At 34.7% G+C, this 16567-nt stretch overlaps 1 protein-coding gene across 1 annotated transcript in view; it reads right to left on the bottom strand.

Annotated features, from left to right (window-relative positions):
- IMPDH2 (Inosine-5'-monophosphate dehydrogenase 2) overlaps positions 1 to 15045 on the bottom strand; it is a 31338-nt gene extending 16293 nt beyond the window's left edge. Inside the window, exons 1-8 of the mRNA XM_051216210.1 lie at positions 15008 to 15045; positions 14860 to 14947; positions 14672 to 14822; positions 14555 to 14629; positions 10877 to 11083; positions 10098 to 10185; positions 8803 to 8905; positions 5335 to 5431 (exon numbers count right to left, since the gene is read on the bottom strand). Coding sequence (XP_051073765.1) covers positions 5335 to 5431; positions 8803 to 8905; positions 10098 to 10185; positions 10877 to 11083; positions 14555 to 14629; positions 14672 to 14822; positions 14860 to 14942 — 804 coding nt within the window. The 5' untranslated portion in view covers positions 14943 to 14947; positions 15008 to 15045. The remainder of the gene's footprint in view (positions 1 to 5334; positions 5432 to 8802; positions 8906 to 10097; positions 10186 to 10876; positions 11084 to 14554; positions 14630 to 14671; positions 14823 to 14859; positions 14948 to 15007) is intronic.
- Positions 15046 to 16567: the final 1522 nt, after the last annotated feature.

The following is a 16567-nucleotide window of genomic DNA, read 5'->3' as shown; positions in this document are numbered from 1 at the left end:
TAAACAAAAACAGTTGTCTTATAACAGGGAACAACAAAGGAGAACAGGTTGAAATAAATTTAGTCATATCTACATTCATGGTAATGAATGAACTCAGAAAATCTGTATTAAAGAAAAAAAAGAAGTAATGTTAAATGAAAGAGAAATAGAAAACTAAAATGTCCATAGACAGTTTGTATTGACACACTTCATTCATTTCAAATCGTAAAGGAACATCGAAAAAAAAACTTAGACAAATTTTGAAAAACAAAAACAAAACATGATATAAAAGTTAGATTACATACCAGTGATCGTTTTTAAGTCATTAGTGGTAAAAATCGAAAGTATAATCTCATAAGATGAACAACAAAAGTATATCTACAGTATGTATGGAAATATTTAAACAGCTGAATGTGAAACTTAAGGAATACACACATGTCCCCAAATTATAAGAAAACTCTAAGACACTTAAAAAGAGATCAGTTATAGTTATACATACGACGAAAATAGATGGGTAAATCGACCTTGATGGATTAAAATCCTTCAGAAAGGATTATCCGCGTGATTATCGTAAGCAATGGATGGAGACTCTGGGTTACATGGCTCAGAATCGATCACAATGGCGTTGGTGTAAACACTCTTTGTCTTCCCTTAAATCGTGAGATTAAGATTGCTTCATATCTTTCTTTCTACAAACTAATTGTTTCTTCCTGTACTATATCCTTATACACAATCTTTCTTCTATATATTACTACCATTGAACTAACTGCTTCTATGAATCCGGTGTTTATCTTATTATGATAATGAGGTATTGCAACTTGGACTGATGCATAGATGTGCCTGGTCCTACGTTGTAGCTGACTGACTGAGCAAAGCCCAACATATATTGGAGAATCTAAAACAATCTGAATAAACGAGATAGGCTATAGTGTTGTTCGTTAATAAAATAATATAAAGCAATTAGTCCCTTTGATAAATTTCGGTAGTGTAATAAGAAGACGAAGATTATCAGAACCATGTGATATATTAGCGCAATACACTTCGAACAATCTGATCACGCATATACTTGTTAAGAAAATTTATACGAAAAATTCAAACCCCCTCTGTATATTAAAAATAGTTTGTTCTCACCTTAAATCTACATTGTTAATATTAGCTTATTATCCAGAGTGATGAGATTTCGAATTGTTTTCACATTACTTCTTTATTATGCTTGTCTCCTCTTACCTTCCATTTCTAGTCTACTTGACCTTTTATTTTTATATATAAATGTTCTTAACAAGTACATGTGTGATCAGATTGTTCGAAATGTATTGCGCTAATATATCACATACTTTTCATGATCGTCTTCTTATTACACTATCGAAAAATAATATATTTTATTTCTGGTTCATTTTGTAACATCAGTAACATGGACATCCACAACAACATACATCCAATTGTATGATTAACTGCTTTCGCATTGATTGCCGCACATAATTTGATAATCTCCAACGTACTTTTAGTTCTACGATAGAAAAAGCCATGAATATGACCCTAATCACTTTATTTGTCCACAGGGTTTTAATAACAATACGCTGCACATATTCGTCAAATAGTGCATTTTGATCATAGTTCATGCTACATGACCCACATTCATACTGCATATAAAATCAATATTTGAACACAATTGGACTAGAGTTAAGTATATGATTCCTTTTAACCTAATTTAAATTTGATCATTTTGATATACCTGAAGCTCGGACCAGATTTCAGAGTGAAATATTGGAACTAATTAGATTTGAATTGCTGAAATTATAACCTAAAATACAATTTTACATGTCTTTTTTAAGTCCTAAAAATAGATTTCTACCAATAACATCAGTCCTTACTTTATAACCATACAGTTTAGTTACAGTAATAAAATTATGTTTCTACTTTTAGTGACTATCAAATGTCGAATAAACAGTAGCTGGATACATATAACATGTATTCGAGTTATTTTAACTAATTAGCGTTCACAATTTCACTAAATGATTTATCTGCTCTATGGAAAGTCTGGCGTACCTAATTGAACAGGTAAATGCGTAAGTAATATAAGCCAATACAGTCTTTTTAATTAAAGATGGATGGCGGCTAGCAGTGGAAAACAGGACGCACGTTTCGTTCTATTTCGGACGCGTCAGCTGGATGTAACTGCATCACGGAGTTGATGTTCATTTCGGAACTCGCACCCAGATCTGTTTGCCTTAAACGCCATCGCCCTAACTACTTAGCTACTGAGTCCTGATAAACACAAGCATGTGCAATGGGGTGAGATTTTAATTCATTTTTGGATTGTTTGTTCGAATTTTCCCATTAATGTTTAGGACTGTAATCGATCAATCCACTGCTAGCCACCATCTATCTCTGTTTATAACGCTTGTGACTTAAGGCAATATCGAGGCAATCAGCACATGATGCATATATGCCAATAAGAAACAGATCAATTGCAGTCCTAAGCGTCAATGGAAAGAATCAAACAAATAATACAAAAATGAGCAAGTCTTTTTACTTTGGATTAGCAAAATACAGATCACACATGGTAAAGATACGTAGGAGGGTATGAGAAGGATTATAAGCAAGCATTATATAAATGCTTATTTTCCCACTAAAAATATCCTAAAGTCAGCATTAGCAAAGTCAAGAATATAAATGATTCGACAATTTAAACTAGTGCCATTTTTTTAATACATAGATGTGCATGTATATTTAAATTGAAGTAACCAATTACATCTGATAAGTACACAAATACATTTTGCAGTTTTGACGCCTGTTTATAATCAGAAAGATTGAAATTCATGTGTATTACATACTAACCAGTAGGTGTTATAAAGACTTGAGTAGAATATTTACTTAACCGGAAACATAACAGAACAAACCTTTATAAAAATAAAAGTCCATCAAATCTGACTTATTAGGCTTCTTTGTAAGTCGGGCATATTTCTAGCCTTTTTGTTTTTGGTAGTTACGAGTTACGTATCCGCTACCTATGTTGTTTATCGAAATTCTGAGTACTCTTATCTGAATAAATCCCACTTATGAATGAATTAACGTTAAACATGCTCCACTAACCATTCCACAATAGTTTTTTGTTCGTTTATGAAGAAATGGGCTAATAAATTCGTTTAATATTTTTTTACAGTATTGTTCCATGTTTAAATTCTAAGACAAAATGATACCCAACGAGTGAAATACCGATCATCACAGTGATCTCTGAATAAGCGACGATGAAAGGACCTACACGAAATGAATAAAATATTATCAAGTCTAAATCAGTATACTTGCTTCGTATATATTTCAGATGAATCACAAATAATCAGTCAACTATTATCTATAAACCAGAATATTGAAGCATTATAAACAATGAAGATACCTATTGGTAAAGTAAAATTATTTTACTAAAATCGAAATATCCTATCGACTTATATTCTAGAAATGGCGTCTCAGTAGTTAGGCATTCAGTCAATAAATCGCAGGTTCAAACCTCGCTTCATATAATTCGGTCTAATCATCGGGTAATATCACTAGCCCTTACACTTAGAGTGTGTTTAATAGCCAAATACTTGGAGAACGAGCTACATTTAGTTTAATTTTAACAACAAGTGTTCATCAAAAATTAAAACAGTAACTGTTTAAATGCATAGGAATAAATTGTATTTACTATGCTTTCGAAAGTAAATTAAATACAAACTCGTGAAAAATCAATTTAACAAGATAATATACAGTCAGTGTATGATAATTTCTTTAATACGTTTCGATTACTATTAATTTCAAGTGATAAGAATTTTGTATTTCCCAGTTAGAAAACAGTAAATATTCTATAAGTAGCTTAAGAAAACGAAAACAACCATTCATGTTCGGCCACAAAATAAACTAATCGATCAGTGACTTAGAAGAAGAGTTTGATACAGTTTACCATGGAGACCAAACAAAAATGTACTTTGTACATAAAATTATGCAACATAATGAAATTCACAAGAGTACAATTCTTTTTTACTTTGATACTCGAATAAGGATATAGATTATACACAAATACATACGTACGTGGTGGGATGAGGATTATATCCCGAAAAGTTTAAATAGTCACGTTATAATGCATACAAATGATAGATTGAATGATAATTAATTATTTTTTTACTGTTGTTATCAGTTAACAATATCCATACATTTATAAACCCTATAATTTCTTAGTGTCTTAAGACAAAAGCAGCAAAATCCAATTCATAAAAACACATCACATTGACCTATTGTTTATATTTATTATTTATTTATTTAAACACATAAATATTGGTACATGGGGGCACCGAATAAATATGAGCCACAAAAATCATCCGATTTGTGTGACGGCTGTGATACTGCCCGGGTGCCCAAACCGAATCAGGTGGTTTTCTTAGGGAGCCACACCCCGAGCCTTTGACCTAAAGGTCTAATCTACAAGGCAGTGGAGCAACATCAGGAGATGCAGTCCCATAGTAACCGATGATCAACGACTAGTTCATACGCCATTTGTTCCTTCATGATACTGGAACCCATGTGCACCATTGGTTTGGAATCAGGTTTTTCCAACTCCCCTAGGTGAACCCTCCATGCCCACTAACCTGGTTAAAGCATCGGACATTCACTTTTTGCCCCCTCACTTTTTTTAAAAAACACTGGTGCCGCGAGAAGGCAGTGAGTAGGACTTGCCTGGCAGTGGTTGTATGCACGTGGCCAAGTGAGAGCATTTCGAGAAGGAGAGCTGACTCTCCCCACTCTCAGCCGTACCGGGGCATTTGAGGGCTATTTTTTAAAAGTATATATTAGTATAATAGAATAAATATTTTCTGTTTGAATATTATTAACAAGATAACCTATGTACTAATGACAGTTTTGACAAATAAAACAAAATTATTATTTGTTAAATCTATTGAAGTTTTTTAAACTGTACCCAAATTGTTGCATTGATGCAATGAGAATATTTATTAAGGAATTATAAGCACAGAAGACAAGCTTTTCTGGACAAATGCGGACAAAAACTAAGTGAAGGACTTGATTCATTTAATTAATCCCGAACATTACTGTATAATAGTATCGTAAAGTATCAGATGATAACGCTGCTGAAACTAGTATGAAGTGACTTTGTATCTCTAGTACACGTAAAGTAGTGATTAAGTATGTGTGTGTATGTTTGACCATTTGACTTCAAACACTGAGTTCCAGGTTCGAACTTCACTCAGTTATTTTTATTTATCAAATTCATTTAAATATAAGTTTACGGAGAATTAAAAAGGCTAAAGTTGTTGTAGAATGATAAAAAAAAGTATGCCAAAATAATCAAAAATACAGAATACTCACTATAACAATAATATCGACTCCAGCGTTAACCAAAGCATCGACACGATCAAAATCACGCTCTTGTGTTGAAATAGCTGCACCAACAATTAACTGATTTCTGAGAAAAAAACAAAGAAATTTTGAGTAAACAAATCTATTATTTACTATGCATAACTATTAGTAAGTTTTAATAAACCTGAAATATAATCAGACCATGAAACATATCTATGATGGAAGTTCAGATATTTCTTTCATTTGTTAAGTATCTGGTTTATGATATGGATTATATATCTTATATTTTATAATAAATAACGCTTGTACGTTTAAATGTTTACATTTACTCAATGGGCCTCATAATAAAGTATTCATATTATTCCATCATTTTTATATTACTTAAACATAATAGTTAAAAAAAACAAGCTATAGTTTGGTTTAAAATTGACATTTGCAAACAGATACCAAAAGTGGCCAAAATAATAGTGTTTAAGTTTACAGAATCTACATAATAAGTACTAGATGACTAGTGTTTTAACATTTTCCTGCCACTCTCTTGGTTTGAATGCCCATTTACACATCCAGTATAATAATATTTTAGGAAAAAATAGTGGTTTGATGGACTAACTGTTTACAGTTTAATAAATATATCCTTGACATTAACATTAGCATTAACAATGAGATCATATTTGTAAGCATTTTAATGACTAAAACGAACTAGTTCCAGAGTTGTAGCTCGGAAGCCCGTTTCAGGCAACCAAAAACCCTCTTTACAATCATGTTTGACTTTTGAATTTAATATATGATGTGAATATAAATCATTTTACATGAAACATATTCAAAACACAATATGAAATTTAAATAAAAGTGACAAAGCTTCTGTTTCTATCTGATTTAATCTCACTATCGGAAGATTATAGATAAAAGTAACAAGGGCTTTGTTGAATCATATCCCCAACATATATGCCAACAGAATCGACAAAAGGACTTAAGTGAATCAACTGAGAAAAGAATCACAAAAGTACTTAGGGATCTCCTGAAGATGATCGATAATTTCACTTACAATAAGCTACGACTTTGTGGATCTCATTTGCTCAACATGTACGGTTTACCAAAAATACATAAACAAGGTATTCCTCTTGGACCTATTCTGTCAATGGTCAATTCAACCTACCAGAAAGTCGCACAATGGTTGGCGGATAAATCAGAACCAGTTAGTCAACGATTAAACTCCGCCTGTAGCTCTTCTAGAGTTACTGCCGGACCCAAGCCCGGGTAAAGGAGGAGGGTTGGGCATGGGGTTAGCGACCCCATCCCGTAGAAAACTAACTCGCTAAAAAAACGCTAACCAGTCAACGATTAGTCACATATACATTAAAGGATTCATTTGGATTTGCTGACTGCATGAACCACATAAATATTGCCGGTAAGCTTATGGTTTCCTCTGATGTGATATCGTTGTTAAAAAAAATACCACTTCTCGAAACCATGGACATAATTTGCCAGCATCCTGACATCCCACCTCTACCAGCATCAGAATCCAAACGACTGTTAATCATGTGTACAAAAGATGCTTTGCAAAGGATTATTTGCAATTAAGGGTGGGTGAACACATACCAAAATGGCTGCAGAAACAAATGAATTCCAATGGTCAAACAAGATCACAGGATAGACAGACATCATCCTTCATTGCGAAACATTTGATTGAGACTGGTCATACGGTTGACATCAAGTCAGCACTTGTAGTGTTATACAAAAGCCTTCAAGGACGTATACTAGCCTTTATTGAAGCCTTGGCTATACGGAAATCGAAACCCCCTTTGTGTTCAAAAACAACTTGTCCTTTCACTTAACCTACCCTGGTAGTACTGAATTATTATCCAGAGTGGTAATCACATCGTTTTTGTGTACTTTGATATTTTTTTCTTTATTACGGCTTAACTTTTAATTTTCACATAAAAATGTCTTAACAAGTATATGTGTGATCAGATTGTTCGAAATGTATTGCGTAAATATATCGCATGAATCTGATAAGCTTCGTCATTGCATTATCGAAATTTATCAAAGAGACTAAATGTTTTATAAGATGTTCAGTTCCAGTTTAACAATATCATATACCGACAAACCGATGGTGTAGCAATGGAAAGTCAGTTAGATCCTGTCCTAGAAGATCTTTTCATGGTTAATCTCGAAAGTATCAAGCTCAAAGAAGCGATTGATGTGTCATTCGAGGTATGTTGATGATACCTTCACCGTATGTAATAATCAACAAAATGCAACAAATCTGCTAAAACTTTCCAACGAAGCCCATCCAAATATCCAGTTTACTATGTAACATGAAAATGAAAACAAGTTCTATTTTCTCGATATCGCAATAAAACGACAGAAGGATGGTACAGTTCAACGTTCAGTTTAGAAGAAAGATATATGGAATAAGATTTCTCTCGATTTCAATAGTTTACGTCCAATCAGTTACAAAACGGCACTTGTTAAAACAGTTTCACAGAACAGAAAAAAATATGTACTGCTGATACACTAGAAGAGGAGGTAATGAATGTTAAAAAATGTCATAAAAAAATAACGGATACCTACTGTAATTTATTGAGAAATATGGAAAACGTTAGAGTAAAAAAAACCGAAGAGACTATAGTAAAGAAAACGTCTATCTTTATCTAACTTAAATTCAAAGGTGATGATGTCATAGGGTCAATCAATATGAGACTAAAAACTACATTGATAAGAACTACATTGATTATCCTGCAGCTAAACTAATTGTTCTGTCCAAGACAACATGCACTTTAGCACAATTAAAGGTCGATAGGTATACAACCAAATGTGTATACAAATTTACATGTATCTGCCAAAGCACTTATATCGGCAGAACAGAAAGATGAGCCTACGTCCGATTGAAAGAACATACTCTGAATAGTCTAAGGTCAAATGAATTAAAAGCATTCAGCAGTGCCATCACAAGCCACCTTGACACAGAACATCAAGCTGATACACTGAAGTCTTTTAAGGTGATTAATAAACAATCAAACTCCAATCTTCTGAAATTTGCCGAAGCGACAGTGATCAAACGTCTAAAACCAGATCTGTGTATCCAAAAAGAAGCGGTAATAAATCTTTCATTGCCCTGGTAACATATCATGTTTTTATTTATTGCGTCATTCACTATTTCAACTTTATGAAGTTTGATTACATCATTGTCATTTTTCTTCAATTCATAACTTTCTTTATTACCATTAATCTGTTTTCAGTTGCTTTATTACACTAAGCAGTAAAAATTTGTTGAAAACTTAAGGATTACAAGATGAAACCTGTTAAATTAAACTTGGAACTGGAATGCAACGGTTTATTTTATACTAAACAACTCGTTGTGACGTTCATAACGTTCAAAAGACGCTCAATAACATTTACCAACGATTAATTTTTAATATTTCCTTTTGATCTCAAAGTATAAATACGTAAACAAAGGTTGGGTAAAAAACTCACTCGGAATCTTTAGATGCGAGTGGATGATCTTGATTCTTTTTTAAGTCAGTTCGTGCAATTAATGCCACCAATTCACGATTTTCGTTAATAATTGGTAATTTACCTGTGTGTGATTAAAAAGAAATGAATTCGGAGTTATTTATCAAATTTTTCGTCAACTTTATAATAAGTACCAATGAATAATACACGATATGAAAATTGAATTATTTTGTTCTTAAAACAATGTAGATTAGGATTTTTGACTGTTTTTGTTATTTTAAATGATATTTGTGATTGATATACCCATTTAAAGAGGATAGATATCGAGAATATGTTTATTTTCTGGAGAGCAAACTACATATTATAATTGTATTGAAAACAGAACAAAATATAAATTGAATCAATGATAAACTACATAAACCTACTTATTTAAACCTTTCTTTAAATTCATTGACCACTTATTTTTTCTAAATAAATAAAAAGTCCCGTGCTCTAAAATGTCTACAAATTAAATTACAGACTGTTGTTTCCAGGTTTTTTGAACTTTAATGAAAAAATGATGTCTTCAAATGTTTTCTGCATGCTTTCCAACCTAGTCTTTACAATGTCCTAATATAACTAATAGTAATCCCATTATAAATATGTAAACGGCAGACATAAAGATCAGAAAAGTAACTCTACTGATAAACGGAGTTCATAAACATAGATTAATAATAAGATTAATCTTGAATACTGAGAATATCAAAGCGACTTTCACTTATTGTTTGTATTCTTCAAATAACCAGTAGAGATTCAGACATAGTATAATTACAAAATATGTAGGATCTATTGGGTTTATACGAATATAAAAAGTCCTATATAATTGACACTGTGATTAAGAAATATACTGTTCGGAAATATCAATCAATGGATAAAGTAGGATGAGATCATTCATACCAACCAATATCTATAACTAGCCAGATGTCAGCAACTCAAATATGGGACATTTTTCACCAAATGATGATATGATGAAACATCCTCTTATCAAAATACATTCAGTTGAAGTACTCACAAATGAAAATAAGGGTCGTTAAAGCAACTAACTGACGGGTCTTTCAGGATACATATTATTTAGAGTGCACTTATCCAACCTACTAATCGATTAACAATGTCCTTCCAGAATTAATCCTATGTAATTATTACATAAACAGTGGATAGCATTGGTCACTAAACAATAATTTCACCTCGAAACATCGAATAAACTCTAATGAGGAAAGCTAATAAATTATCCAAAGGTTACTAATAGAATATTTGAAAGTCATTTATTTCACCGATACCTTTTTTGCTCTTTCGCAGAAGATCATTTGCTTCAGACAATGTCACACCGGAGAACGCTGTAACAAGATCATCAAATGGTGTCATTACCTGAAAAAGAGAATAACTAGTTTGAAGGAAGAACGTGTGGTTTTTATAAGCTAAAACAGTTGAAATCTCTCTCTCTGTACATAAGGTGACTGGATGAATATTCGAGGAAACAGATATTTGGTACAGTAAACATGTAGTTTTAAAAAAATGGCATAGCGAGTTGCGTTTTAAATGTACAAAAGCTCAGAGAAAAATGATGTGTTCGTGATACATTGATAGTTTTTTCTTTCTGAAGGCGTAGCCAAATAACGACTACTCCAGGAAATCTGAGGTCTGAGTACACCTGCTGGATAACTATTGTGCAGGAAAACATCGTGTCTACCATTAGTTAAACAGTTTACTTTTCTACGCCTAATATCGAAAACAAACAGGTTCACATCCTCAAATGACAACTGGTTCTTCGCAAAGTGAGAGAGAGTTCAATTAACATATGTACACCAATTTATCATACATATCCACAGCTAACAACGAAGACTTGTCTAATCACCAATGTTACTTATGATTCTGGCGGATATATTCTCAGCTAACATTGAACGACAGTATAGTTTGCAAAACCAAATATTTATATGTTAGTCCAGTATCTAGTTACATTTAACAAATGTCTCCTAGCGATGACTCCTGTATTACAAAAGTCATTGATCTAAAGGACAGATCGCAGTTTAAAAAATAATCAATGTAAAATTAGACGAACTTTTTCAACAGGTGTGTTGAAGTCATTCGGGTCCAAGAAATCCACATCACGAAGAGTGACTAAACCGACCAAGCGACTCCCCATATTACCATCCTCAGTCACAGGGATCCCACCGAACCCGTATTTTCTCTTTATTTCAATGATATCATAAACGGGTTGCCTTGGTGAAACAACGACTGGAGACAAGATGAAACCTTGGTTATATTTCTGAAATAACAGGAAAATGAAAAAAATGATTATATATTTACACGAAACTCTCGACACAAAGAATACACGTGCAAACCTCCAGAATGTAACACCTAGAGTAACTGTGGAGTGAAAATGCTTATTGCGTGGTACCAAGTTCAACAGAAATTGAAATGACGTTTACAAAAGTATACGACACTAATTTTTACTAAACGACATTGTAAATTTAATGGGTAGTGTAAAGAGTTCAGTTGGACTAAAACATCAGTGCTAGAAATTATGACATGCTATGATGTGAACCTAAAGAAAATTAGAAACCTCTATTCTCACCGTATTTATGCATCAAGAACTTATGACGTTATTATGAATTCGATTACATGTTTATGAACAGAAATGCCAGAACCCAAAGTTTACCGTATTTTCTATAATTTAAAATTTTGACGGGGATTTCAGCGTAGAACCTACTTGAAAGTAGACATTCACCGAGAGAATATGGCGAAAAGATGTTTACGTTAAGGTTGAAATCTAAGATGTACTACATAAAGTGTCAACAGCATTCATTGCATATTTACCAGCTCAGTTCATCTTCTGAAAGAACTATATTACACGTTAACTAGCGCACAAACAAACGAGTTAATGACCATTTTCCTTCGTGGTTTGGTGGGGGTCATTATTGCTACTAATGATTTACACACATAGCACAACAATATTTGCACGCCTTATAAATACACTGTAAACCACAAACACACATAAATAAAATTAATCTCTGTGTTCAAAAATTATACACTAATTTTTTGCTGTTATATGATTGAACTCAAGCTGACATACTCCTATTCTTATCCGTATCTAGTTAAGTAATTAAATGAGACTGATATTTGTATTTTATTATGAAGTCACTAATCTCACACAACCCTAATTTTATGTGTACTGCTAAATGACTCGCCATCAACTACCTGGTATTGGTTTCATGTTTCAATGTGGAACCCGTAAACTTACTTACTTACTTACTTACGCCTGTTACTCCTCGTGAAGGAGCATAGGCCGCTCACCAGCATTCTCCATCCAACCCTGTCCTGGGCAATCCTTTCTAGCTCCGTCCAGTTGTAATTCATCCTTTTCATATCTGCCTCTATTATCCGACGTAATGTGCTCTTTGGCCTTCCTCTTTTCCGCTTCCCTTCAGGATTCCAAGTTAGGGCTTGTCTCGTGATGCAGTTTGACGATTTGCGTAATGTATGTCCTATCCATTTCCATCGTCTTTTCCTAATTTCTTCTTCAGCTGGAAGTTGGTTTGTTCTCTCCCACAGAAGGCTATTGCTGATGCTATCCGGCCAATGGATGTTGAGTATCTTGCGTAGACAGCTATTTATAAATACTTGTACTTTCTTGATTGTGGTTGTTGTAGTTCTCCAAGTTTCAGCTCCATACAGTAGAACTGCCTTGACGTTCGTATTGAAGATTCTCACTTTGATATTGGTTGAAAGTTGTTTTGAGTTCCATATGTTCTTCAATTGTAGGAATGCGGCCCTTGCTTTGCCGATCCTCGCCTTTACGTCTGCATCGGATCCTCCTTGTTCATCGATGATGCTTCCCAGGTATGTGAAGGACTCTACATCTTCCAGAGTTTCGCCATCGAGAGTGATTGGATTGCTGTTCTCCGCTTTGAATTTGAGGGCCTTGGTTTTCCCTTTGTGTATACTGAGGCCTACTGATGCAGAGACTGCTGCTACACTGGCTGTCTTTATCTGCATCTGTTCGTGTGTACGTGATAGGAGAGCTAGGTCATCTGCGAAGTCCAAATCGTCTAATTGGTTCTGAGCTGTCCATTGTATTCCGTGTTTTCCTTCAGATGTTGAGGTCTTCATAATCCAGTCGACCACCAGAAGAAAGAGGAAGGGAGAGAGTAAACAGCCTTGTCCGACTCCGGTCCTTACTTGGAATGCATCTGTCAGCTGTCCTCCATGCACTACTTTGCACTGTAGTCCGTCGTATGAGTTCCGGATAATATTGACAACCCGTAAACTACCGTCTAATTAAGATGGCGATCTAACTGAGAAGTAATATTTTGATTTTCGGCATGTATTTATTTATTTATTTTATTTCAACACATAAATATCGGTACAAGAGGGCACCAAATATATATGCGCCACACCATATTTGTGTGTGTGGGCTGTGATACTGCCCGGGTGCTCAAACCGAAGCAGGTTCGGCATGTATGTTTCTGTTTGAATGAGAGAATTCGATAAAGATAAACCAGTTTATCAGCCAGTTTTAAATTTTAATATTAACATGAAGTGGTCAATAGTTAGCATCTACAAAAGGTCGATGTGGAACACTTTGAAGGATTTTTAAAGAACCTTTCTACACATTGATGTGATATGCAAAATAGCATGCTGAATAAGTTAACTTATGAATAAATAACATACCACCATCTTTAGTAAAAAAAGAACGCAGAATATGATACAGTATATAATGATATAGCACGAAATAAAAGTGATAAAAATAGATAACTTGTTTTGTGCAACACAAGAGACAAAATGATTGAACTCTGTATTGACGCGATAACAACTAATGAAGCTAGTCTATATAATTTTATATTCAATCCTAAAGGCCGAGGGAATGTGAAAATTGGCATGAGCCGGCGGTACTATCATAGGACAATATAAACGTACTCATTCAAGCCCATTATGTAAAATGACACGGAAAATAATATTCTAAACAAGAAAACAGTTACTTGTAATAAAAACGTACACCAAAGCTTGAGTATACAATCAGTTACTACAAAAACAATAAGGACCTGTTTTATTGAACCCAACATGAGACATGCCTGACTTAAACTTAAAGGCGAAGAACCAATTAAACGTGCGGATATTGTTTCGTTACATTATTTTGGCGTTAAAGAGCAGCTTAGATTATCATTGTCAAATAAGCCTAACTGTATGAATAAACTGAACATTTAATACCACAAACTTGATAGGAGATAAAACAACAAGGTCAGTTGAACTCAATAGTCAAGTACACAAATTTTTCCGCCGTGAAACTTTCAAAAGGTAGCTAAGTAGTAATGTTTTTCTAGCTTAATAGTCAAGATTGAAGTGATAGAAAAGAAATACTAGGTGGTAAAATAAAAGCTACGCTTAAACTTCAGTCTTCAGTAATAAGGATAGATCTATGGACCTATATTAATCCTTGCAGTTTGCAATACAGTGGATTTCTAATCAAGTTTTGAATATATTAACAGAACGTGCTGATATTACGTGTTCCGGCAGAGAATTCCAGTAATTCACTACTCGGTGCGAGAAACGGAACTCCAGACGTAAACGATTTGATCTTCAATAATACCTGTTAGTCTCTTTTTAGTTTAGTTTGTAAACAGAAAACAAGGTTCGGGCGAAATGCTGCACAAAGAGAATGGGAAACGTAAACATGCTAGGTGAAGTTTGGCATAGTAGTCTATGTTAAACACTAGTGTCACAAACAAAGTACACCTACCTTGACCTTCTTTACTTCACTAGCTTGAGCCTCAATGGAACAGTTGTTGTGAACAAAACCTATTGAGCCACAAAGCTAATGTTTCAAATAACGTACAGTAGAATTTCGATTGCTTACACTCATTGCTATGGCCATTTTCGCTTCAGTAACTGTATCCATAGGAGATGATGCAAAAGGAACCCTCAGAGAAAATCGTTTGCATATCTTGCTGGTAATGTCAACTTCATGTTTTCCAAACCCAACAAATCCTGGTAGAATGATTACGTCGCTTTGTAACGTAAAAAGCTAGTGAAGAAAAAACGTACCTAAACGTCAGTCCAAGCTCTCGTTTGAACAAGTCTGATGCAGAAACCCCGTCCAAATCGCATAAATCACTGTGAGTTGACATGCTGACTATTTAAGAAGCACAAATACACAAACAGTTGAGAAGTAACAAATAGAAAACCTCGCTACCTGACAATGCGCTATTTTAAACTTGCTCGGCCTAATATGACCTTCGAAGTGATTCGAAAAAACAGATACTTGACCTACAATCTTCAGTACCTAGAATACGTTTACAGACATACGTTAATCCTTCCAATTTATAACTGGTGACGTCCAATCTTGTATTGAATGTATCAACGGAATAAAAGAAGCTTTCGCTTAACAGGCTTCCGTGTCTAGTAGCGGGCAATCACCAAATCCTCCAGGTAGGAACCTAGTTATGTTAACAACAAAATAGGAAAAGAAATTAGTAAATCATAGTGTGATACTATCCTTAATCCTTAAGAGTAGATCAAGTTGCCTCTTAAAAAACTCCTGGGAAGTCACTTGGACTAGCTCGGCCGGCATCGAATTCCAGCATTTGACAACTCTTAAGGAGTAGAAGTTGTGTCTACAGTCCGTCCTGCTATGTTGTGTCTCCAGTTTTTGGGTATTACCTCTCAGGTTAGTGTTGGAAATAAGCTTAAGTAGGTGGTTGAGAGGATGTCCAGAAGTGTTAAGGATACTGTAAGGCATCAGAAGGTCACCTCTAAGACGTGTACACTCTAATGGGTTGTAGGGACAGTGAAATGTCACTGAGCCCTAGCCAAATCATCCGGCCGCACTAACCCAGGTTCGTATCCTGGCAGCGACACCATAGCATCATTACTCTTGTGACAGACTTAACGTTTGTCATCGGAGGAACTGAATTGCTTGTCAAAGCTATATATTTCAGCTGGACTTGATAGAACAATTAAACGATTCGTTCTTTTCATTATTTCTATGGTTAATCGCTTTACGTTTAACCAACGTCCTACTAACATATTATGACTCGCTGTTTCCCGACCAGTTTCTGCCGCCTCCTTTCCATTTCTTTTACAGATAAGCAATACCTGAAGGATTTATAATATTCGTTTGGCACTCTCTGGCGCGCGACTGCTCCCAACATGTTTGGTACAGATTCAAACGGCCGTTGAATCTGGTGGGGGAGTATTGTAGGGCCAGTGAAATGTCACTGAGCCCTAGCCAAATCATCCGGCAGTTGGATCACTGAATGTCGAACAGATCATCGCTCCCTGCCAAGGTACAAGCAACGCGCATTAGTTAATTATACGCCATGGACTGGCCCATGCGGCAGTGGTCTTACTTTCGCTTGTATCTACCTTAACTAATATATTTCTGTGATAACGTCCTCTGTATTGTACAGTCTTCAAAGTATCTATGGTACCGTGATACGTCAATGGGGTAGTCCACGTAAGGTGCTGACCACAAGGTGTGACTTCGACATTAGCTAGTTTGTCACACCATTCATGTCTAACTCGAGTAGGCCTCCAATCATTTCGACATAGATCATCTACGTTGGTGATCTACAGGGTAAAGGTTAAGTGATTGAAAGCGCTCTTCATAAGGTTTAAATTTGAGTCCTCGAACTGATTTCGTGGCTCGCCTTTGAATACGCTCCAGGGTGTCCTTATCCTTTTGGAGTGAGGGAGGAAATACTATGTTTCCGTACTCTAAATGGGGACGGATAAAACTATTGAAGATTATATG

This window comes from Schistosoma haematobium, chromosome 1 (genome assembly GCF_000699445.3).
Source record: "Schistosoma haematobium chromosome 1, whole genome shotgun sequence".
NCBI lineage: Eukaryota > Metazoa > Platyhelminthes > Trematoda > Strigeidida > Schistosomatidae > Schistosoma > Schistosoma haematobium.
Note: the sequence above shows the minus strand (reverse complement) of the source record. Positions and strands in the feature narration are given on the sequence as shown.